Source organism: Scardinius erythrophthalmus (genome assembly GCF_964197995.2).
Source record: "Scardinius erythrophthalmus genome assembly, chromosome: 9".
Lineage (NCBI taxonomy): Eukaryota > Metazoa > Chordata > Actinopteri > Cypriniformes > Leuciscidae > Scardinius > Scardinius erythrophthalmus.
In genome coordinates, this window is record NC_138229.1 from 21,172,411 (window position 1) to 21,189,892 (window position 17,482).

Here is a 17,482-nt window from a genome sequence, read left to right on the forward strand (position 1 = left end):
TCATTTTTCTTCAAATAGTATCTTTACAGTAATAGTCATCATCCATGGCCCAAAACAATAGATTTTGGTATAAAGTTGCTTGATTTAAAACTTATAAACAAAACTTAGGAATTTGCATATAGACTATTGTTAACTGTAGGTTCTTCAAAAAAAAAAAACCTGTTGATGTTGTACTTTTTCCTTTTTATCTCTTTTCAGTGTCCTTGAAAGTTTGCTGAGAGAACTATAGATGTGGCCTATTTAATGTAACATGCCTCAAAAGATTCAATGAACTACGTTTCCCTTGCTTATACCTAATTTACTGACATTTCAAGCAGAAAATGGCATGCAAACCAAAATATTAAAATATCTGAAAAACAGAGTCTGGTACAGGACTATTAGATAACTTTCTCACTCAGCATTGCCTCATCTTCATAGGAGCTGCTTCACCTGATCCAATAAAGCAATCCTCTGAGCCATGAAAAATGGTTTGCCTATTGCATCTCAATTCTATGAACACATCAAAACTCATATGATTCTGTGCCTTTTGAGTTCCCAGTAAAGGTTACAGGTTTTATAATTGGAAATGGTAACCAAATGTTACATTGTTTAGAAGCCATGAAGTGGCTAATTTTACCCACTCAATGCCCAGACTTTTTATAATCCTGATGTCTCAGTGATGCTAATGGGATGGACATCTGAATTTATTTATTCGGATATGAAATACATTTGCATATTTTATGTATATCTTCTTGATTGCAGGGATGTGCAGCAGATGCATACCAAGGATTCCGACTCTGAGGAGAGGAGGCAATACTTTTAGAAAATGAGAAGGAGATGGGGGAGAGATAGGCATATTGGCACGAATAAAAGATTTGTAGAGGAGGAGGTTAAAAAGCTGTATGAAAAAAAAAAGATGCTAAAGTGAGACTATTTTATCAGAACACAACGCTTGACTAATCATGTGACCTCAAAATAACATGTTGGCTAAACTTTTTTTTTTTTCAATGCCACAACCCTCCTAAATGTATTAGATAGCTGGGCTACACTTAATGCATTATTGTTCTTGACCTATACGACTTTTAAAACATTCCATGTTTCTTTATAAAATAAAAAAACATGTATTTTCCACAAGTATCAGTCTAAACGGCACCATAATGTAGGAATGACCCACTTTTAAATTTTAAACTAGTGCGCCACCTTCTGTACGAGAAGCAAAATATAACATTAAGTCGAGAGAAACATTTCACATCCAGTACATGCTGTATAGAGAAGATAAAGGCCTACATATAAAAATACAGACCTAGTTATTGGGCTCTCTTTAAACTTTTAACTTTAAAAGTACATTGGTATATGGCTCATACTTAATGCATCCAAATATGCAAAATCTGTAAATATTGTAAAAAAAAATAAGACACACCAAAACATTTACTACTAATAATGGCAGAGAAAAGTCGCTAAATTAGCAAAGCAGTAATAGACCTTATTCACAGCAGCGCCAGCTTTCAGTGGGTTGCAGTGTTAATGCATTTTTGGATTGTGCTGCTGATGAAACACTGCAAAAATATATCTTTCCAAGAAAAAGATGACATTGAAAGCACGGTAAGTCCATCCCTCACAGCCTCACTTTCACGGCGCTGCTCTGAATAAGGTTTACACAGGGGGGAATTGTCATATTTCAGTCTAGACGACAGATTTTATCTTCAGCTATTCCATACACAAACTCATTTTGAACATCACAATCATTAAAAAATATTTTAATTGAGCCACTTGAAGCAACTCCAAGAATTCAAATAGCTTCCCATCAAAATTAAAGTGAATTCATACACTAATTTCTCATTCTATATCCCCTAACAGCAAACAGATGGTGGGAAATAAGTTGGTGAAACCAGTGAGTCATTAGAGGTCTCCCAAATGCAGGAAGGTTGAAAAGAGAGATTGTTAACCACATGACTGACAAAGCAAACAGATGTAGAACGTGAAAAGATCAAGATGTTTAATAATTTCAGAAATTAAAAAAGACAGATGAAAGGAAGAAAAAGAAAGATTTATTGAAGACAGAAAAGTATGAGCATCTATATCAAAAGGAGGTTACGCTTTCAAGAGGGCAATTACATGTTCAGACACGTGTTGAAATCTCTTTAATATTGTGTAATAAAAAAGGAAGGCTCTACAATGAGCTGAATGTCTGCTATTACCTTATCAAAATATACATGTTTGACACAGAAATGATGCTGATTTTCAATTACTGGTACAAAACAAAAAATATATATATATACAGTAGCCCTCACCCACTCTGTTTCTCAACATTACATCCATAGTGGGAAAAACAAGTATAACTATATACGCAATAGAAAGTAGTATCTATATAACGTAATAGAAAGGAGCTCTGTCGCTACTTTAAGACTTTTGTTTGGTTCTGTTCTGACAACAGAAATGATTTGATCCATGCTTTAGGCCAAAAAAAGCCCACAACATCTTGTCTAAGTTGTAATATTTTCTTTTAAGGTCTTGCGTTGCTTCTTGTAAACCAAAGGCAAGAATATAAAGATAAGGCCTCTAAACTTTTTGCCTCTGCTCACTGAAATCAAAGCAGTCAATGAAACAATATTGCTGCACAGTAAGACACAATTCAATAAGAAATAGCAAAAACTGTCTGGCAGTACAGGGAAGATGCTTTGGTCCATCATGCTACTCTTCAGGAAAAAAAACACCCAAACAAATATTGATTACAAAGGTAAAAAAAAAAAAAAACTGAAATGGAAAGATTACAAGTACAAGCTCAAAGGTAAAAGGGAATGTCTGAGCATTAGGACTTCTGCCACAAACAACATGAAATGGATGTGTCGGAAAGACCATGGCCTTAATGTTTCCCAACCCCTCCCCAACACAGAAGTGCCAAAAACAATACAAGTCTTGTCACAGGTGTCTCGGTTCACACAAACGTCACATAGGAACTTAAGACTCTGTAATGCTAAATTTTCTTGAACATAAATGGCAAGTGACAGTAAGTGAAAAAATGACTTATTTTGCCACACGCAGAGTAATCAAAAATTACGTAAAAATCAGTGAACTCTGGTTTGGTTCCAAGCAGTTTCATAATTGACAAAACCCATAAAAAGCAAGGCAATTGGGTAAAAATGGGGAAATTATGAAGCGTTTCTCCCAACTAAACTGAGAATATAACAGTCTAAGCACAGAGAACCCAGTGGGCAAAAGCCCTAATAGATGACAGTATAGAAGTATGTGTGACTACAATAAAAAAAAAAAAGGAATGAAACTATAGATTAATATCTTACATACGGTACATAAGGAAAAGATCCACTTAGAATAACTATACGCAAAATAAGCTGTGACAGTCAGGAAGAAAACCAAAGCCTGTTAATAAACTGAAGTAATTTACCAGAAAACATTTTTCCGGAAAACATTCTTGTTTTCACTAGTCAAATTTAAATGGGGACCACCTAGGAACAGCAGGCAGGGATTTTTGTTGTTGTTGTTGTTTTTTTTAAGTTTGAGGTTAATGGTTCCTGTAGAGAAGCCAAAAACATCAAAATATTTCTAAGGCCATTAAGAAGATAAACTTTAAGCACCATGTAAGGCACAGTTGCTTTTTTTGGAAAGGCAAATAGGGAATAGGTTCGAAAAGGTTAATTACAGGTTCAACAAATGAAACAAGGCTTTGCGTGTGCAACCTGAAGGGGTGCGGCTTTCCGCAGAGGCACAAGTGTAAACTATGCAGCATCTATGATCCAAAACCGATGTGTGCCAACAATGAACTAAGTCAAAAAACAAACCGTCTGAGAAAACGTACTATTAAAACCCAAGTCACATTGGGTTGAAGAGTTCCTCTTGTCTACTGGTTTAAAGTGGAATTACAAAATAGACATACATGTGTGAATATAGATATAATTAAAGGAATGATCAAGTGTGTGTTGTGGAACACATTTGTCCACAGTGATATAAATTGTGGAAGGCTTACAGTTTGGTCTAAAGTGACAGTCCTTTCAACCTCTTTAAAACAAAACAACCTCCATCAGATGGTGGACTTGGAGAAGGACACTCTGAGATGATGGTTCTCTCCCAGGTCGTGATTGTGAAATTTGATCAGAGACTCAATTGCTTCCTCCACAGAGCCCAATTGGATGAGAGCCATTTTACGATCTTTCCTGAAAGGATTAACACAATATTTTAAAACTTCCAGGAAATATCGTGACAATCTGTGGAAATCAAATCTGTAAAAATGTCTTACTGGAAAAACTTGAAGGCCTTAACCACAGCTCCTGAACTTAGAAACAATCCTCTGAGATCATCTTCAGTGACAGCAGGACTAAGAAGAGAAAAAAAAAAAAAGTTGACATTGAATAAAAAGCAGTGCTAAAGAAGCCAAACAGATGTGTTACTAACGGATGTTAGTTTTGTGGACTCACGGGATGTTGGAGAGATGGAGAGTAGAGGAAGGTGGGAAGATATTGGAGTAGTTCTTGGAGCCTGGCTTTTTGAAGCGGTGAAGAGGAGAGTTGCTGTAGTCCTTGGTGAGCCCCTGATCCTCATGGCCTTCACGTGGCAACTGTACCGTGGTGTGTTTGGAAAGAGTGGCCCGCAAAGCCTTACCATACAGTTTCTGCCCGTTCAAGTGGCTCATGGCTAAAAAGGGCAAGAGAGGTTGGTGTTGCTTCTTAGGAAAGTTGCTAAAAAGTTAAAGACCTTTATAAATACCTAGCTGGGCTTGGGTTCCATCAGACATCTGCACCAATGCATTTTCCTTCTTGTTGAACAGGATCTTCACTCTCATGACATCACCATACACACCTAACAAAAGATAGTAGTAGCTACATAAGGACGTGACTACTGTATGACAGGACAATTGGTTACCATTTTCTCAACCAAACACTCAAGAATGTTTCAATGAAATATCTATACAATGAAGTAATTTTCAGCCAAGTAAGGCATGCATTACTGGTACAAACAGATTGTGTACAAACTAAATTTCTATTGTGACCCATCAATAATGGACCTGGCTTTCTACATTTATGAATGTATAATTACTTCACAACAAACAGTATGTCGCTATTCGAAAGATTTACTCAAAGTAATTGGTTTAATAATACGTTTAGGAATGCAGGAAATTTGCACGTTAATCTTTGATTAAACATACAGGGAATCAAACATAAAACTTCCAAAAGATTATTAAATACGGCTTATTGAGAGGGTATGGCATTTAAAATAAGCAACAAGTTGCTATAAAATTGGCTCTCAAATTGAATGCAGAGTCATGTGGCTAAGATCAGTCTAAACTACACAACAGTTATGACCACAGTATTTAACAATTTAGCATCCACCAAATGAAGTCGTCCAAAAATTCTTTAAAACTCCGTCACATATACGAACCAAAGTACACATCTTAGATGAAGTTAAAATATGAAAAACAAAAAGGTAATAAAAAAGGAGATGCCAATGATAACATACCGAAAAGAATAAAGAGGCATTGGGGCGTAACGCTCTTAAGACAGCAGAGGAAGGCAGCGTAGGGAGGAAGGGACAGGAAAAGATCGGAGGCAGGACAGTGGAGGTTGAACATGTCCACAGCGAGGCAGTTCCACAGGAATGGCGAAAAACGGTGGTAGGATCATGAAGGTGGGTGATATTGTTCATGATGAAAAGGTGGGGGAAGGGTAGAAGTAAAGGAGGATATCCGACAATGTATGGTGGATGTTGTTGTGTGTTGGTTGGTTGGTTGCACAGTAGAAAAACAAATCGTTTATGTATCCAGTATTGGTGTGAATAGGGAATCATATTGTTTGGGTGGGTAGGGAGTTTAAATTATTACAAAAAACAAAAGTGGTGCAGTCAGTTGGCAAAAGATTCCAGGTCAAAGTATTAAAATAATAAATGGGGGAAGGGGAATGGGGAGGGAGAGAAACAAGAAAAAGGAAGTAAAAAACAAGGTCAGTATACACAAAGAAAAATGTAGTGTTCCAGTCAGCAGAACTTGCTAAATTAAAATGCTTTTCACTATAGGAACACTAAGGCAATAAATAAAGAAAGGAGAGAAGATTAACAATGAAATACAGGAAAGATAGAGACAATATATATTCACAGCTCTAAAGGAATACTAGAAATGAAATGTTTCAGATGGCTTCAGACAAGGGTCAACAAATATTAAGAAATGGTTGACATGCATGTTTGTACAGTAGTCAAATGAGCCTCCACAGTCATAAACACTTACTACATGGTTTGAAGAGCTACACATTATGAAGTATTTGGTTAATTCATCACCATATGCCATCTAATTTTATTTCCTTCCAACATTTCTCTATTTTTACAGTTCTACCAACCAAAATGGAGTATGGCTTGTTGAAACAAGAACCATAAGCTAATGAACTAAAAGCTAAGGGAATCTAAACTATTCAAAATGGCACTAACCTCAGGGTTAAGGTTGCTGACTAGCAGGACACTGTTTCCTCCTGCAGTGAGACTGGAAAAACTCAGGCGTCCAGCAGCAGCAGCGGCGGCCGCCGCAGCACCGGGAATACCGAGCGATGCGAGAGCCCCGGCAGGCATGCCCTGCAGAGACAGACCTGTGGGAGGGACAGCCATCACTACACAGCATTGATGCTATGCTGGGAAACCGTGCTAAAGCAATCCACAAAGATTTATTATGAGGGCTATGACTGACCTGCTGCCTGCTGAATGGTAAACGTTGGTGGGAAACCATGAGCCCCATATGGTGATGCAGAGATGATCCCAGGAGCAGCTGAGAAAAATAAATAAATGAATACATTTAAAAAAGGGGAAAAAAAAATGCAGTTTGATATGCATTTTGAAAATGCCATTTATTAACAGAAGTAAAAAAACAAACAAAAAAAGGATTAAGTTTTACACAAGGCAGCTGCAGCCATCGTCTGTGCATCGAGGGAGGGCTGACTGTCTCCTGTAGGTAGGTCAGGACGAGTGTAGTCTCTGCTCTTATCGTTGTTGTACTTAACATTCAAGCTGGTGAGCTTAGAGAAACTGATGCGAAGGGTACAGCAGGCATTGTAGATGTTCTGTCCATCCAAAGACTGTTGAATGTAAGGCCAAATGATTACATGGTTTAGAAGGGATTTAGCTGCCCATTCATCCATAAATATATTGATCCACTATGCCACTCACCATCTTTGCATGCTGTGCAGTCATTCCATCCGAGTACTGAACCAGTGCTTGGAACTGGTTGTTTTTGGTAAATGTTATGATCTTCAAAACAGTCCCAAACTTTGAGAAGATCTGGGAGGGTGGGGTAATAAGTAATGGAATAATAATAATAATAAAATTAAGGACTATAAATAAATTAAAAAAAAAAGTCAGTACCTGGTGAAGGACATCAAGAGTAACTGGGTAGAAGAGGTTTTCAACGATTACTCTCAGCACAGGGCTCTGGCTGCCCATACCTGCTCCATCAACAGCGCTCAAAGACATGCTTCCTGTCTGGACCGCATTCACCGCCTGCAATGCTGCCTGTGCTCTCTATGGGAATGGAGGGGGCAGGGCACAAGTATGCATTATCATTCTTGAAAGAGTTATTTATATTGAGTAATTACCCTTGATTAAATGTCTAATGTGATGTAATTTGTACTAACAACTTGGTTGGGTGAGTTGTCAGTCTTCAGCTCCTTGTGATTGGAATACTGCATGTAGATCGGATGGTTGCGGATGACAGGGGTGACAGAGGAGTAGTAGCTGACCATGGTCTGTGCTGACTCCTCCGTGTTCATCTCCAGGAAGGCCTGTGAGGAGATAACACAATAAGGAAAGGCCCGATGATGTACATTCAAGGCGGGGTATAATCATATTTTGAGGGAAATGAAAGGCAGCAGTAATCTTTACCTGGTTCTTTCCTTTCAGCATCAGAAGGTTAGTCACTTTTCCAAAGGGAAGCCCCAAAGAAATGACTTCTGCTTCGTTTATGTCATTTGGCAGTTTGCGTACATGTATCACTCTTGATGGAATGCCAGGGCTCCTGATGTCCCCTTTGAACTTCTTGCTGTCATTACCATTTGCTGACAAAAGGAATGCATCTCAATTTTAATTTCACACTAAAGAATCCAAATACATGTACATTTACTTTCAAAGGTTTGAGGTCAATAAGATTTGTTTTAATGTTCTTGAAAGAAGTCTCTTATGTTCATCAAGGCTTCATTTACGTAAAAAAAAAGAAAAAAAGGTAAAAACAGTAATATTGTGAAATATTACTTCCATTTAAAATAAACATTTCCCATTTTAAAATGTAGTTTATTCAAGTCAATTTTATTTGTAAAACACTTCACATTACACAAAGCAGCTTTACAAAAAAAAGTCAAGGTTTATAATGCATTCATATTTTTATGCCTGCATTAGAGCAGATTAGATCTGGGCAATAATATAGTTTACATTTTGCAGCATTATAAACAGCTGAGATTTACAATATAGCATACATTACCTTGCATGAATGTATGCAGGTAAAGTTGGATATAATTTTTCAAATATATTGCCGGGTAGTGTTGTCAAAGTACCGGTACTTCGGTACCAAGTCGGTACTGAAAATATGACGATACCAACATTTCTGTAGTACTGGGTATATTCGGTACCCACTAATAGGCAGCTGCTTTAAGTCGCTTCCGTGTTTTTATCTAAGCGCAGGGCTCCAGACTAACTTTTTTACTTGGAGCACTGTCTGTAGCCGATATATACCACGATATATATATATATATATTGCGTGTATATTAAACTGCAAAAAGACTTTTTAAATATTAACCCTGCATGTTCTGCTTGTCTCTGTTTGAATGAATGGCGCAGACGAACGGTTTCATTTACCTCACACACACACACTGAAGCACGAGTGACGCTCGCGCTGTTTTCAGTCTCTGCTGCCTAACGATATGATGACATGATGAAATTCATCTCCAGAGCTACTCTGAGAGTCACTTCATGAGCATGTTACCGTTTCATTTGAGAAAAACTATCGTCATATCATACACACACAGAAACTTAAAGGTCTTAAAGGTCTTTGACGGCAACCCGTCAAAATAAAAGTTTGGTTTAACTTGAAGAAATTGACAGAAGTAATTATATTAGGCTACTGTACTGTAGATTTAGCTACATCTCCATGGGATTTTTTTATAAGCAATATTTATGTTTAAACAGCATGTAGCCTTTAATGCTTATATGTATTATTTAATTATGATTACTGTTATAAATAAAGTAATTGAATTTCATATATTTTTTTAAATAGTTAAATAAAATAGAAAAATAGTTCCAACAGATTTTGCTGTGGTACCGAAATTGGTACAGAGAACCATAAAATTTTAATGGTATCGGTACCGACTACTGGAATTTTGGTATCGTGACATGCCTATTGCCGGGCTATAATTTAACAATTTATTTGATAATCTTAAAAGATCATTAAAAAAAATATATATAAAAAAAAAATCATACTGCCCCAAAGCTTTTGAACAGAAGTGTATAAACCTACAGCCATAAATGCCTACCTGCTCCAGAGCTCATTATATAAGGTCCGTTAGGAATGCAGGAGGAAAAGAGTTCGTCAGATCCCCTCTGAAAAGAGAAGGGAAGTGATTCATTAAGCAGGACACATATACAAGGTTTGCAAAAAAGGACACTCAAACCACCGAACCAGAAGACCCTAAACACTGCGACAAGATGTGAATCAGCTACATCAGTGCATTAGCGACAAAAGGGTAACATAAACTGTCATCTGACATAGTATTAGCCTATAGAAACACATATGACAAATATAAGCATGCGCCAAACCAGTCTGATCACACAATTAAGATGATCCAATTGGAACATTTCCAAAATGACAAGAACAAACTCATTGCCTAATGGTTACAATTAATTACTACTACATAGGCATCCAAGCACAAGAGATCACTACACTTTACTGCTGGTAAAAGCAGAACAAAGACAGACAGAAATGTAAACAGAGGCAGCTGTGTCCTGCCATAACACTAACACAAAGTCGCTCACTCAAGGCCAAGCTGGAGCCACTTGGCTGGCCAATGGAGCAATGAGCAAATCATTCAGCATCACTCTCTTAATAAACCACTTCAAATGGCAAGTCTCTGCTGAAGTGGTCACATGCGCTGGATAAGTCAAAGCCTTTACACTCCATTACCACAATGTGTGTTCTGTTCCAGCCCAAAAGAAAGTATTGTTAACAAAGCTGAACGCCTGGTCCTCGGGCTGATTTCTCCCCTATGGTCTACAAACAGCCTCAAGAGCACTTTACCACGCCCTGGATAAATGTTTACCTTAAATACAGCCCATGGGCTCAATAAGCAGCCAATAGTAAACTGTCAATAACATTGCAGAGAAAGGGAAAAATAACTTTACTGTTTATGTGGCACAGCATTTCCTAAAAAAAAAAAAAAGAGGGATGACACCACATTCCTCCCAGCTAAATCCTGCAGGAATCAGGTTTCAACATCACTTTTATAAAACAGTTATGACAGGAAAGCCTTGTCTGGTTGAACCATCCATTGTTTTCGGGAGAGGCATCCACCCAACTACAGCATTTCCTTCCTCTATTTTTAACTGCGGGGCATTGCAGCTTGAGTGCTTGCTTAAGAAAGGAAAAAAGGAGCCGAGAACCATGACTCCCACACTGGTCTCTAGGAGCTTAAGACTTGCAGGTGCCAACATGTTTACATCCATTGACAAAGTGAAATCCTTTAGGGTGAGAGCACAGTCTGTGTTGAATGAGGAGGTCAGAGAGACAGGAATGCAAGCACAGCATTCCAACCACAGTAATTAGTGCCCAGACTCCGACTTAATCTACTACATCTTTACTCCTCACATGTGTGAAAGACATCAGGGAAAACAACAGTAGGCAGTCTCCATGTACAAACACATCCAAATGAATGTGAAGAGAGCAATATTGTAAATAACTGTACGATGCAACTTTTGCAAAATCTTAAGTAGCAAAATATAAAAAGTAGAAACTAAACCCTCCAGGTCGCCATTTCTGAATTGCCTCCAGAACATCAAGATTTGAGTGTAGGCTACTTCTTTCACCTTTGGGTCAGTTATCACAGTGATTGTTTAAACAGCAGGTGCCCTTTGACCAGAATAATTACAGTTGAAGGATCAGATGCAAATGGGAGAAGAATTTCAGACTCAGCAATTTAGACAAGTTCCCTGAGTCTCAGCAATTTAGAAAACAAATAGGAGGAACACCCAACCTCTAAAACCAGACATACAACCCAAACTAATATTGTTACTGAACACCCACAACAACCAAACAGGGAAACAAACATTAAACATTTGCATGTCAGAGGTGGTCACTTTTATATAAATAATAATACAAAAAAAAAAGACAGACATACCTTTGTGCCGACCGTTATATCATGGACACTGCTATAAAAGATAAAAAAAAAGCATTAAACGGAAATTAGATATCAGAGGCTCAATCACATTTGATAAATTCAGCAAAAGATAGGGCTATGCAATCCCTAAAGTATGTTTGCTATGTAACGGAAGCTGGAACACATTTTTTCTTCCATATTGTGAAATACAAAGTGAAAAGGACTATTAAAGAAAAATGTAGAGCAGAGAGTGGGTTCTACCCATCAATTGTTGATTGGATAGAGGCAAAACTGAATGTAAGCTTGGTCATTTTTTTAGCAGATAACATGATTGGAGAAGTCCAGCAAATATCATCATTAGGAAGAAGAATTTCACTGGAAGATTAAGTTATGACTTATTTAATAAAAAAAACATTGAACATGAATTTAGAAAATAGATAGGATGAATTTTCATTTGAATAATTTTCTTCATTTCATTAGTGTATTTCACCAAGTCACCATGCGTTGCCAACAAATTCTGCAACTCACTGAAAATGTCTGTTAAGTGCTCAAGTTCATGCAAATAAACAGTAACAATGCGGCAACTACCAATGTGAGTGCAGACATGTTGCCAGATACAGTTGGATACAGTGACTTGGCATCATTTTAAAGATTGTCATTCTGTGTGAACTAGGGGTGGGCGATATGGCAAAAATATCATATCACGATTTTTTTCAGGAAAATCACGATTAACGATTTTATCACGATTCTTTTTATGTTGGTTTTACTATTTTGTGACTTAGCATTACAGGCAATCTAATGTCCATATTCTAAAAACAAAACCTTAGGTAACAAAATAAAAAATAAAAATAAAAAATGGCAGACAGGGGCAAAGATAAAAATATGTGTCATTATTTTCTTTGTTATTAAATATTAAGATCACAGATACACATTACACATACAAAACTTAATATACAAATTAAATAGGCTAAACAGTGCTTTATATTTTCAGCTACAGTAGGTGTATTTAACAGTAGCATTGAAGAAAGTAATTAAATGAACAAATATGAAAATAAAACAAAACAGACTTCACTGTATAAATTAAACATTGATACTTATTAAAGCTACTATTAAAGTTATCAGTCAAGAGCATTGAGTGATTTTCTCTTTGCATTTTGTTGTTTTATTAACATTAAAGGGATAGTTCTCCTAAAAATTCAAATTATCATAATTTACTCTCTCAAGTTGATTTAAACTCGAATAAGTTTCTTTCTTCTGTTGAAAATATAAGTTATTTGGAAGAATGTGGGTAACCAAACAGTTGATGTACCCCAGTGTGATTACCATAGTATAGCCTATGTTTCTCCTTTGGAAGTCAATGGGGACCAGCTACTGTTTGGATAGCCACATTCTTCAAAATATTAATATTAGAAAAACATTAGAAAATATTAGAAGGAAATGAATACAGGTCTGGAACAACATTAGTGCGTAAATGATGAGATAATTTTTATTTTTATTTTTTTTTATTACTATCCCTTTAAGGACAAGCGGCAGCGTGTTTACTATTGCTACTGTCTCTTTAAGAGTTGCGCGCGACGCGTCTAATATAGCAGATTTTCTCTCAATTTTCTCAAGTTTGCTTTCACTTTAGACATAAACGACTTTATGTAAACCTTGTGTGTATTTGACAGTATAAGCACAATGACCCTCATTTATCAATCTTGCGTAGAAATGGGCGTATATATTGGCGTAAGATTATGCTTACACTCTTCTCATCGCCTGATTTATGAAGCTGTGCGTACCTTTGAAATTCTGGTGTACGCAATACCTGCCCTTGATAAATGCCGCGGCTGAAATCGATCGTCATTAGAATAACACGCCCCTATATATTCAAGTCTCCGCTCCCCCCACGCCCTCATTTTACGCCATGGACACACGGAAGACGGCAAAGAAGAGAAACTTCTTTGAGAAAGAGAAAGCGAAACCAGGAAAGTGGAAAGAAACAATATTGATTTCTAGATTTTTATTATTAATGACGCTTATTGTTATTTAGAAGAATAATTTCGTTATTATTTGTATTATTATTTAAAATAAGAAGAATGGCATTTTTATTATTTTGTCAGTCTGAATTATTTTTTTGGTCATTGAAAGCCTTTCATTACTAAACCCAGTCCGTGCACACCTGCCGGGCCTAACCCTGGCCTAACCATCGTTTCAAAGAATAGTACAACGGCGAGGGCGTCGAGTATAAACGCCTTGTCCGTTTGGGGAGGTGTGCGCGCAGTCCGCGGAGACTCGCGCTGAGGAGCCAGGCGAAAGTAAACAAGGCTTGAAACGTCAGGTAAAGCGCACAGGCTCGCAACTTAAGGAATACATATGTCTACAATTCAAATGCTTTGGTAAATTCACACAAATTAAACATTGAAGTCCATGTTGCACAAAAATAAACACTGAAGTTTATAATTACTATGTTGTTGTTTTTTTACAGTGGGTCATAATATATTATATCTTTTAGTTTGTCAGTGCGTTTTGTGGTGTTAGGAATTGTTTTTCTGCGCATTCCCGCACTCAAAACGTGCGTACACCACCTCCTGAGCTGGCGTAGGATTTGAGCGTGACGTACGCCAACGTCCATATTGATAAATCTCAAAGTCACCGTGGTTTTGGGTGTACGCCAGGTGTACGCTGGAAATTTGGTGTAAGCACTTTTGATAAATGAGGGCCAATAAGACTCGAAAGATAACTTAGTCCAGTATCCAGGCGCTGGTAGACAGGCTTTTAGTGCATGTGAGCTTCACATGTAAGCGCTGAGGAACACACATGTTAGAGCAGCGCATGAGCGCGCAAATTAAATGTTTAACCGACAAGGCATTAAAGCACATGCAAATTATAAACTTTTGTGAACTGCAGTGTCCCGTTCCGCTGCGTTAACATTTGATGTGAATATACGTCGCGTTGTTCAGTATGTTGGGACAGAGGCGCCAGAACAGATATAGGCTAATGCACGATTCTACGATATTTCTTCAAAAGCAGATCGTGGAGACATTTTAATCGCCCACGATCAAAAATCGTCATATCGCACACCCCTAGTGTGAACAGTACAATTTAGTACAATAGGTGTCCAGAAAATGTAATTTCTGATTGGTACACAAATGTCATGCAAACAGGCCCAGCAGGAACTACAGACTGCTGTTGGACAAAACAAGAGTTGCAATTCAGACACACCTTCTAGGATGCAACCTGATACAAAAGCAAACAGTAAAACAAAGCAAGCCTGTTAAGCCACTCTTCACGCCACTCAACAGTATCAATCAGTTTCACACTTCTCTTGAGAACATTTCTTGAATTATTTAGTTCAGGTAGATTCAGTTGATAATGCTGTAAAACCAGTTCTGTTTGTACTTAAATGCAAAGAGATGCAAAACTTACTCTATTTCAGTGACGTAACTGGATCCCAGAGGATACAGATCAGTCTCTAACCGGCTGCAGAAGACAAAAACAGGATTTTATGCCAATATTTTGTCATTCATTCACTATCATGTTTTAAACCTGTAAGTTGCTCCTTCTCACAAGGAGATTAGGCTGAATGAGAGGTCTCAGTCGGCATTCACTTCCATTGTAGGCTGTCATTCTGCCTAAAATCTATTTTCAGCCTAAATCTATTCTACTGAATGGAATAAAGTCTTACCATTTTGGAACGTAGCAAGTACAAATGACAGAATTAAAAATTTTAAGGGTGAAATATCCCTTGTGGATATAATGTGCAAATTTATAATAAGCATTCTCATGCAAATGATTCGGCTCGAAACATAGGCCTAAATATAATTTTTTTGATTATACTTTACTAATATGTAATTAAAACGTTACATGTTCCAACCTTGATGATCAGTTCTGAACAATGAGGTTGTGTTTACACTGCAAGTCTTTTATGCACAGATCTGACCTTTTGACCAGATGAGGTTTTTGTCCCAAACATTTATATTCACTTAAGACACGACTGGTATCCAGTATCTGTTAACACATTAATTTACACTTAAATCTTTACTATGCTACAGGGTTGATCCTCGGATTTTGAATGGCTGTGGTGGTATTATAATTAATTTATAACTCTTAGCCCATTTACCAGCACGGACAAGTTAAAAGCGGTTATGGACGTTTTCCCACACAATATGACTAAACATATATATAGGTTACCGAAAAATAACGGTAGTTTTCATTTGTTATTTTATATATGGTTCGTTTAAATCTAATTCATATAAAAAAACGAGAGAGATACAGTAAGAGAATTCTTACTGTGTTAAAGTAAAATATCTTGGACATCTACGCAAATATCTATGCAAGATTGGTTCTAGATCAGATGAAGAGAAGATGTCATTGTTTAAAGCATATTGTACACCACTTTATACTGCTCAATTGTGGTCAAATTATAGAACAGCAAGTTTGCAGAGGCTTTGAGTAGTTTATAATGATGCAATGAGAACTCTGTTAAGGAGACCTAGACGACATTATGCAAGTGAAATGTTTGTGAGTGCAGGAGTTAATACTTTCCAAGCAGTGTTATAAAATCTGAATATGAAATATGAAATGTATAATTGTTACAATGTTTTAAAAAATATTTTTTTATTGAGATTATTGTGAGCTTCTCAAATATAAGGGTCAGTACTACACATACTTTTTTATGTTCTTTTATGTTTGTTTGTGTTTTGTTTTGTTTCTTATAGACCTTGAGTCAGCAATAAAGTCTGATGAAGATACCCGCGTTCTTTACAGCGTCTCTATGTAGGCTAGGCTAATTGTGAAGCTGTGAGTTTAATTACAAAAACAGCCAAGTTATCATAATGCAGCTTTCAGTAGCGAAGCTACTTTATTAAAATAATTCAGGGGGCAGAGGTTGAAAACACGTTTCTATGCTCCTGAATGTTTATAACTGTTATGTGCACAATCTCTTATGAATTTTCCACCTCAATAGTGCGAGCTAATACAGGAAAGTGCTTCATAATACGACATTTTAAAACGCTATCTTTGTGGGAAAACGTGTCGAACTCGCATTGTTGTGGCTTGAAATTTCAATGGAAATCGAATATTTGAGTTTAGACGTTGGTCAACTGTCCAGATATGGAATTAAAAAACATTTTGAAGTGGCTCAGAACGGGTGCAAAAAGGATCTGAGATTTTTTGTGCTTTCATTTGTGCAACAAAATCGGATCTGTGTCAAATGGGACTAAAAAAACGTATTTTTGTGCCAGTGTAAACGCAGCTGATATCTTCAACGCGTCATTATCGAAAACAGTTAACGTTACTGTAATCGGACCATTGTACGTGTATCAAACTTACTTAGTACTGATTGAAAAACATCATCGAGCATATAAACGAGAAAAGCTACAATAAAGTTGAACTGGTATCGGTTTAGCAGGCTAGCAGGTAATTAGCTAGCCACCCAACAACAATGCGGAAACTGAGACACGTTGGTTGCCAAATAGTGACTGTTCTGTGTCTTCTATTCGTTACAAGGTCTATTTTACATTTTCGTCTTGCCAGTTAGGTTAAAAAAAAAATACTGTAGTTTAAGTTCGCTAGTGTTTCATAAAGCTGTCTCATCTAGACTAACGTTACTTGCAACAGGTTGTTGGTCAGTTTGGTTCAACTTTTGGGCTCTTCCGGCACGGGAGACATTAAGAGCGGCAGAGACGAGTCAAAAATCACCATTTCCACTTCACTTTACGCCATTTAACACAATTTAAACGTGCATAATGTATTATGTCACCACAATGAATCAAACATCCAACGAAAAAACGGGTTTAAGGGGTATCATAATTGGAATGAAGATGTTTTCAACTTACCCGTCCATGGCACTACACAAAACTACAGGTTGTCGTAGACGGGAGGTAGACCGTCTAGTATATCTTATATCCTTACAAAATGGCGGAGGGGGGATTGTTGCTCTCTGATTAGTCAATCGACTCTGGAGCGCCGAGTGTGGGCGGGACCTCACTTGTCCTTGGATAGCGGGATTGGACAGAAGAGCTGTCAATCTGGAAAGGCGGTCGAAAAAAGTTTGCGAAAACTTTTCCCTGTTGCCACAATGAAAAATGAAGTTGAAGAGTGAACTGTGCTTGAACCCACCATTATCAGCAACGAAAAGGACGAAGCTCTTCAATGTGCTGTCAAAGGGAACAGTTTTA

At 37.3% G+C, this 17,482-nt stretch overlaps 1 protein-coding gene across 1 annotated transcript; it reads right to left on the bottom strand.

The window, feature by feature from the left end:
- Positions 1-1,721: 1,721 nt before the first annotated feature.
- ptbp1a (polypyrimidine tract binding protein 1a) lies at positions 1,722-17,218 on the bottom strand. Its single transcript, XM_081373974.1, has 16 exons — positions 17,141-17,218; positions 14,730-14,783; positions 11,343-11,373; positions 9,486-9,552; positions 7,846-8,018; positions 7,599-7,745; positions 7,330-7,485; positions 7,135-7,245; positions 6,863-7,043; positions 6,659-6,736; positions 6,406-6,560; positions 5,449-5,482; positions 4,699-4,791; positions 4,410-4,626; positions 4,232-4,309; positions 1,722-4,148 (listed from the first exon to the last, which is right to left on the bottom strand). The coding sequence occupies exons 1-16, from the start codon at positions 17,146-17,148 to the stop codon at positions 4,016-4,018; spliced, it is 1,716 nt and encodes a 571-aa protein (XP_081230100.1). The 5' UTR covers positions 17,149-17,218; the 3' UTR covers positions 1,722-4,015.
- Positions 17,219-17,482: the final 264 nt, after the last annotated feature.

Excerpts from the sequence above, each read along its gene's own strand:
- ptbp1a (XM_081373974.1), bottom strand. Across the intron at positions 7,044-7,134 it reads CTGCACAGCATGCAAAGATG|TCTTTGGATGGACAGAACAT; the intron begins GTGAGTGGCATA and ends TACATTCAACAG. Across the intron at positions 4,792-5,448 it reads ATGCCTCTTTATTCTTTTCG|GTGTGTATGGTGATGTCATG; the intron begins GTATGTTATCAT and ends ATCTTTTGTTAG.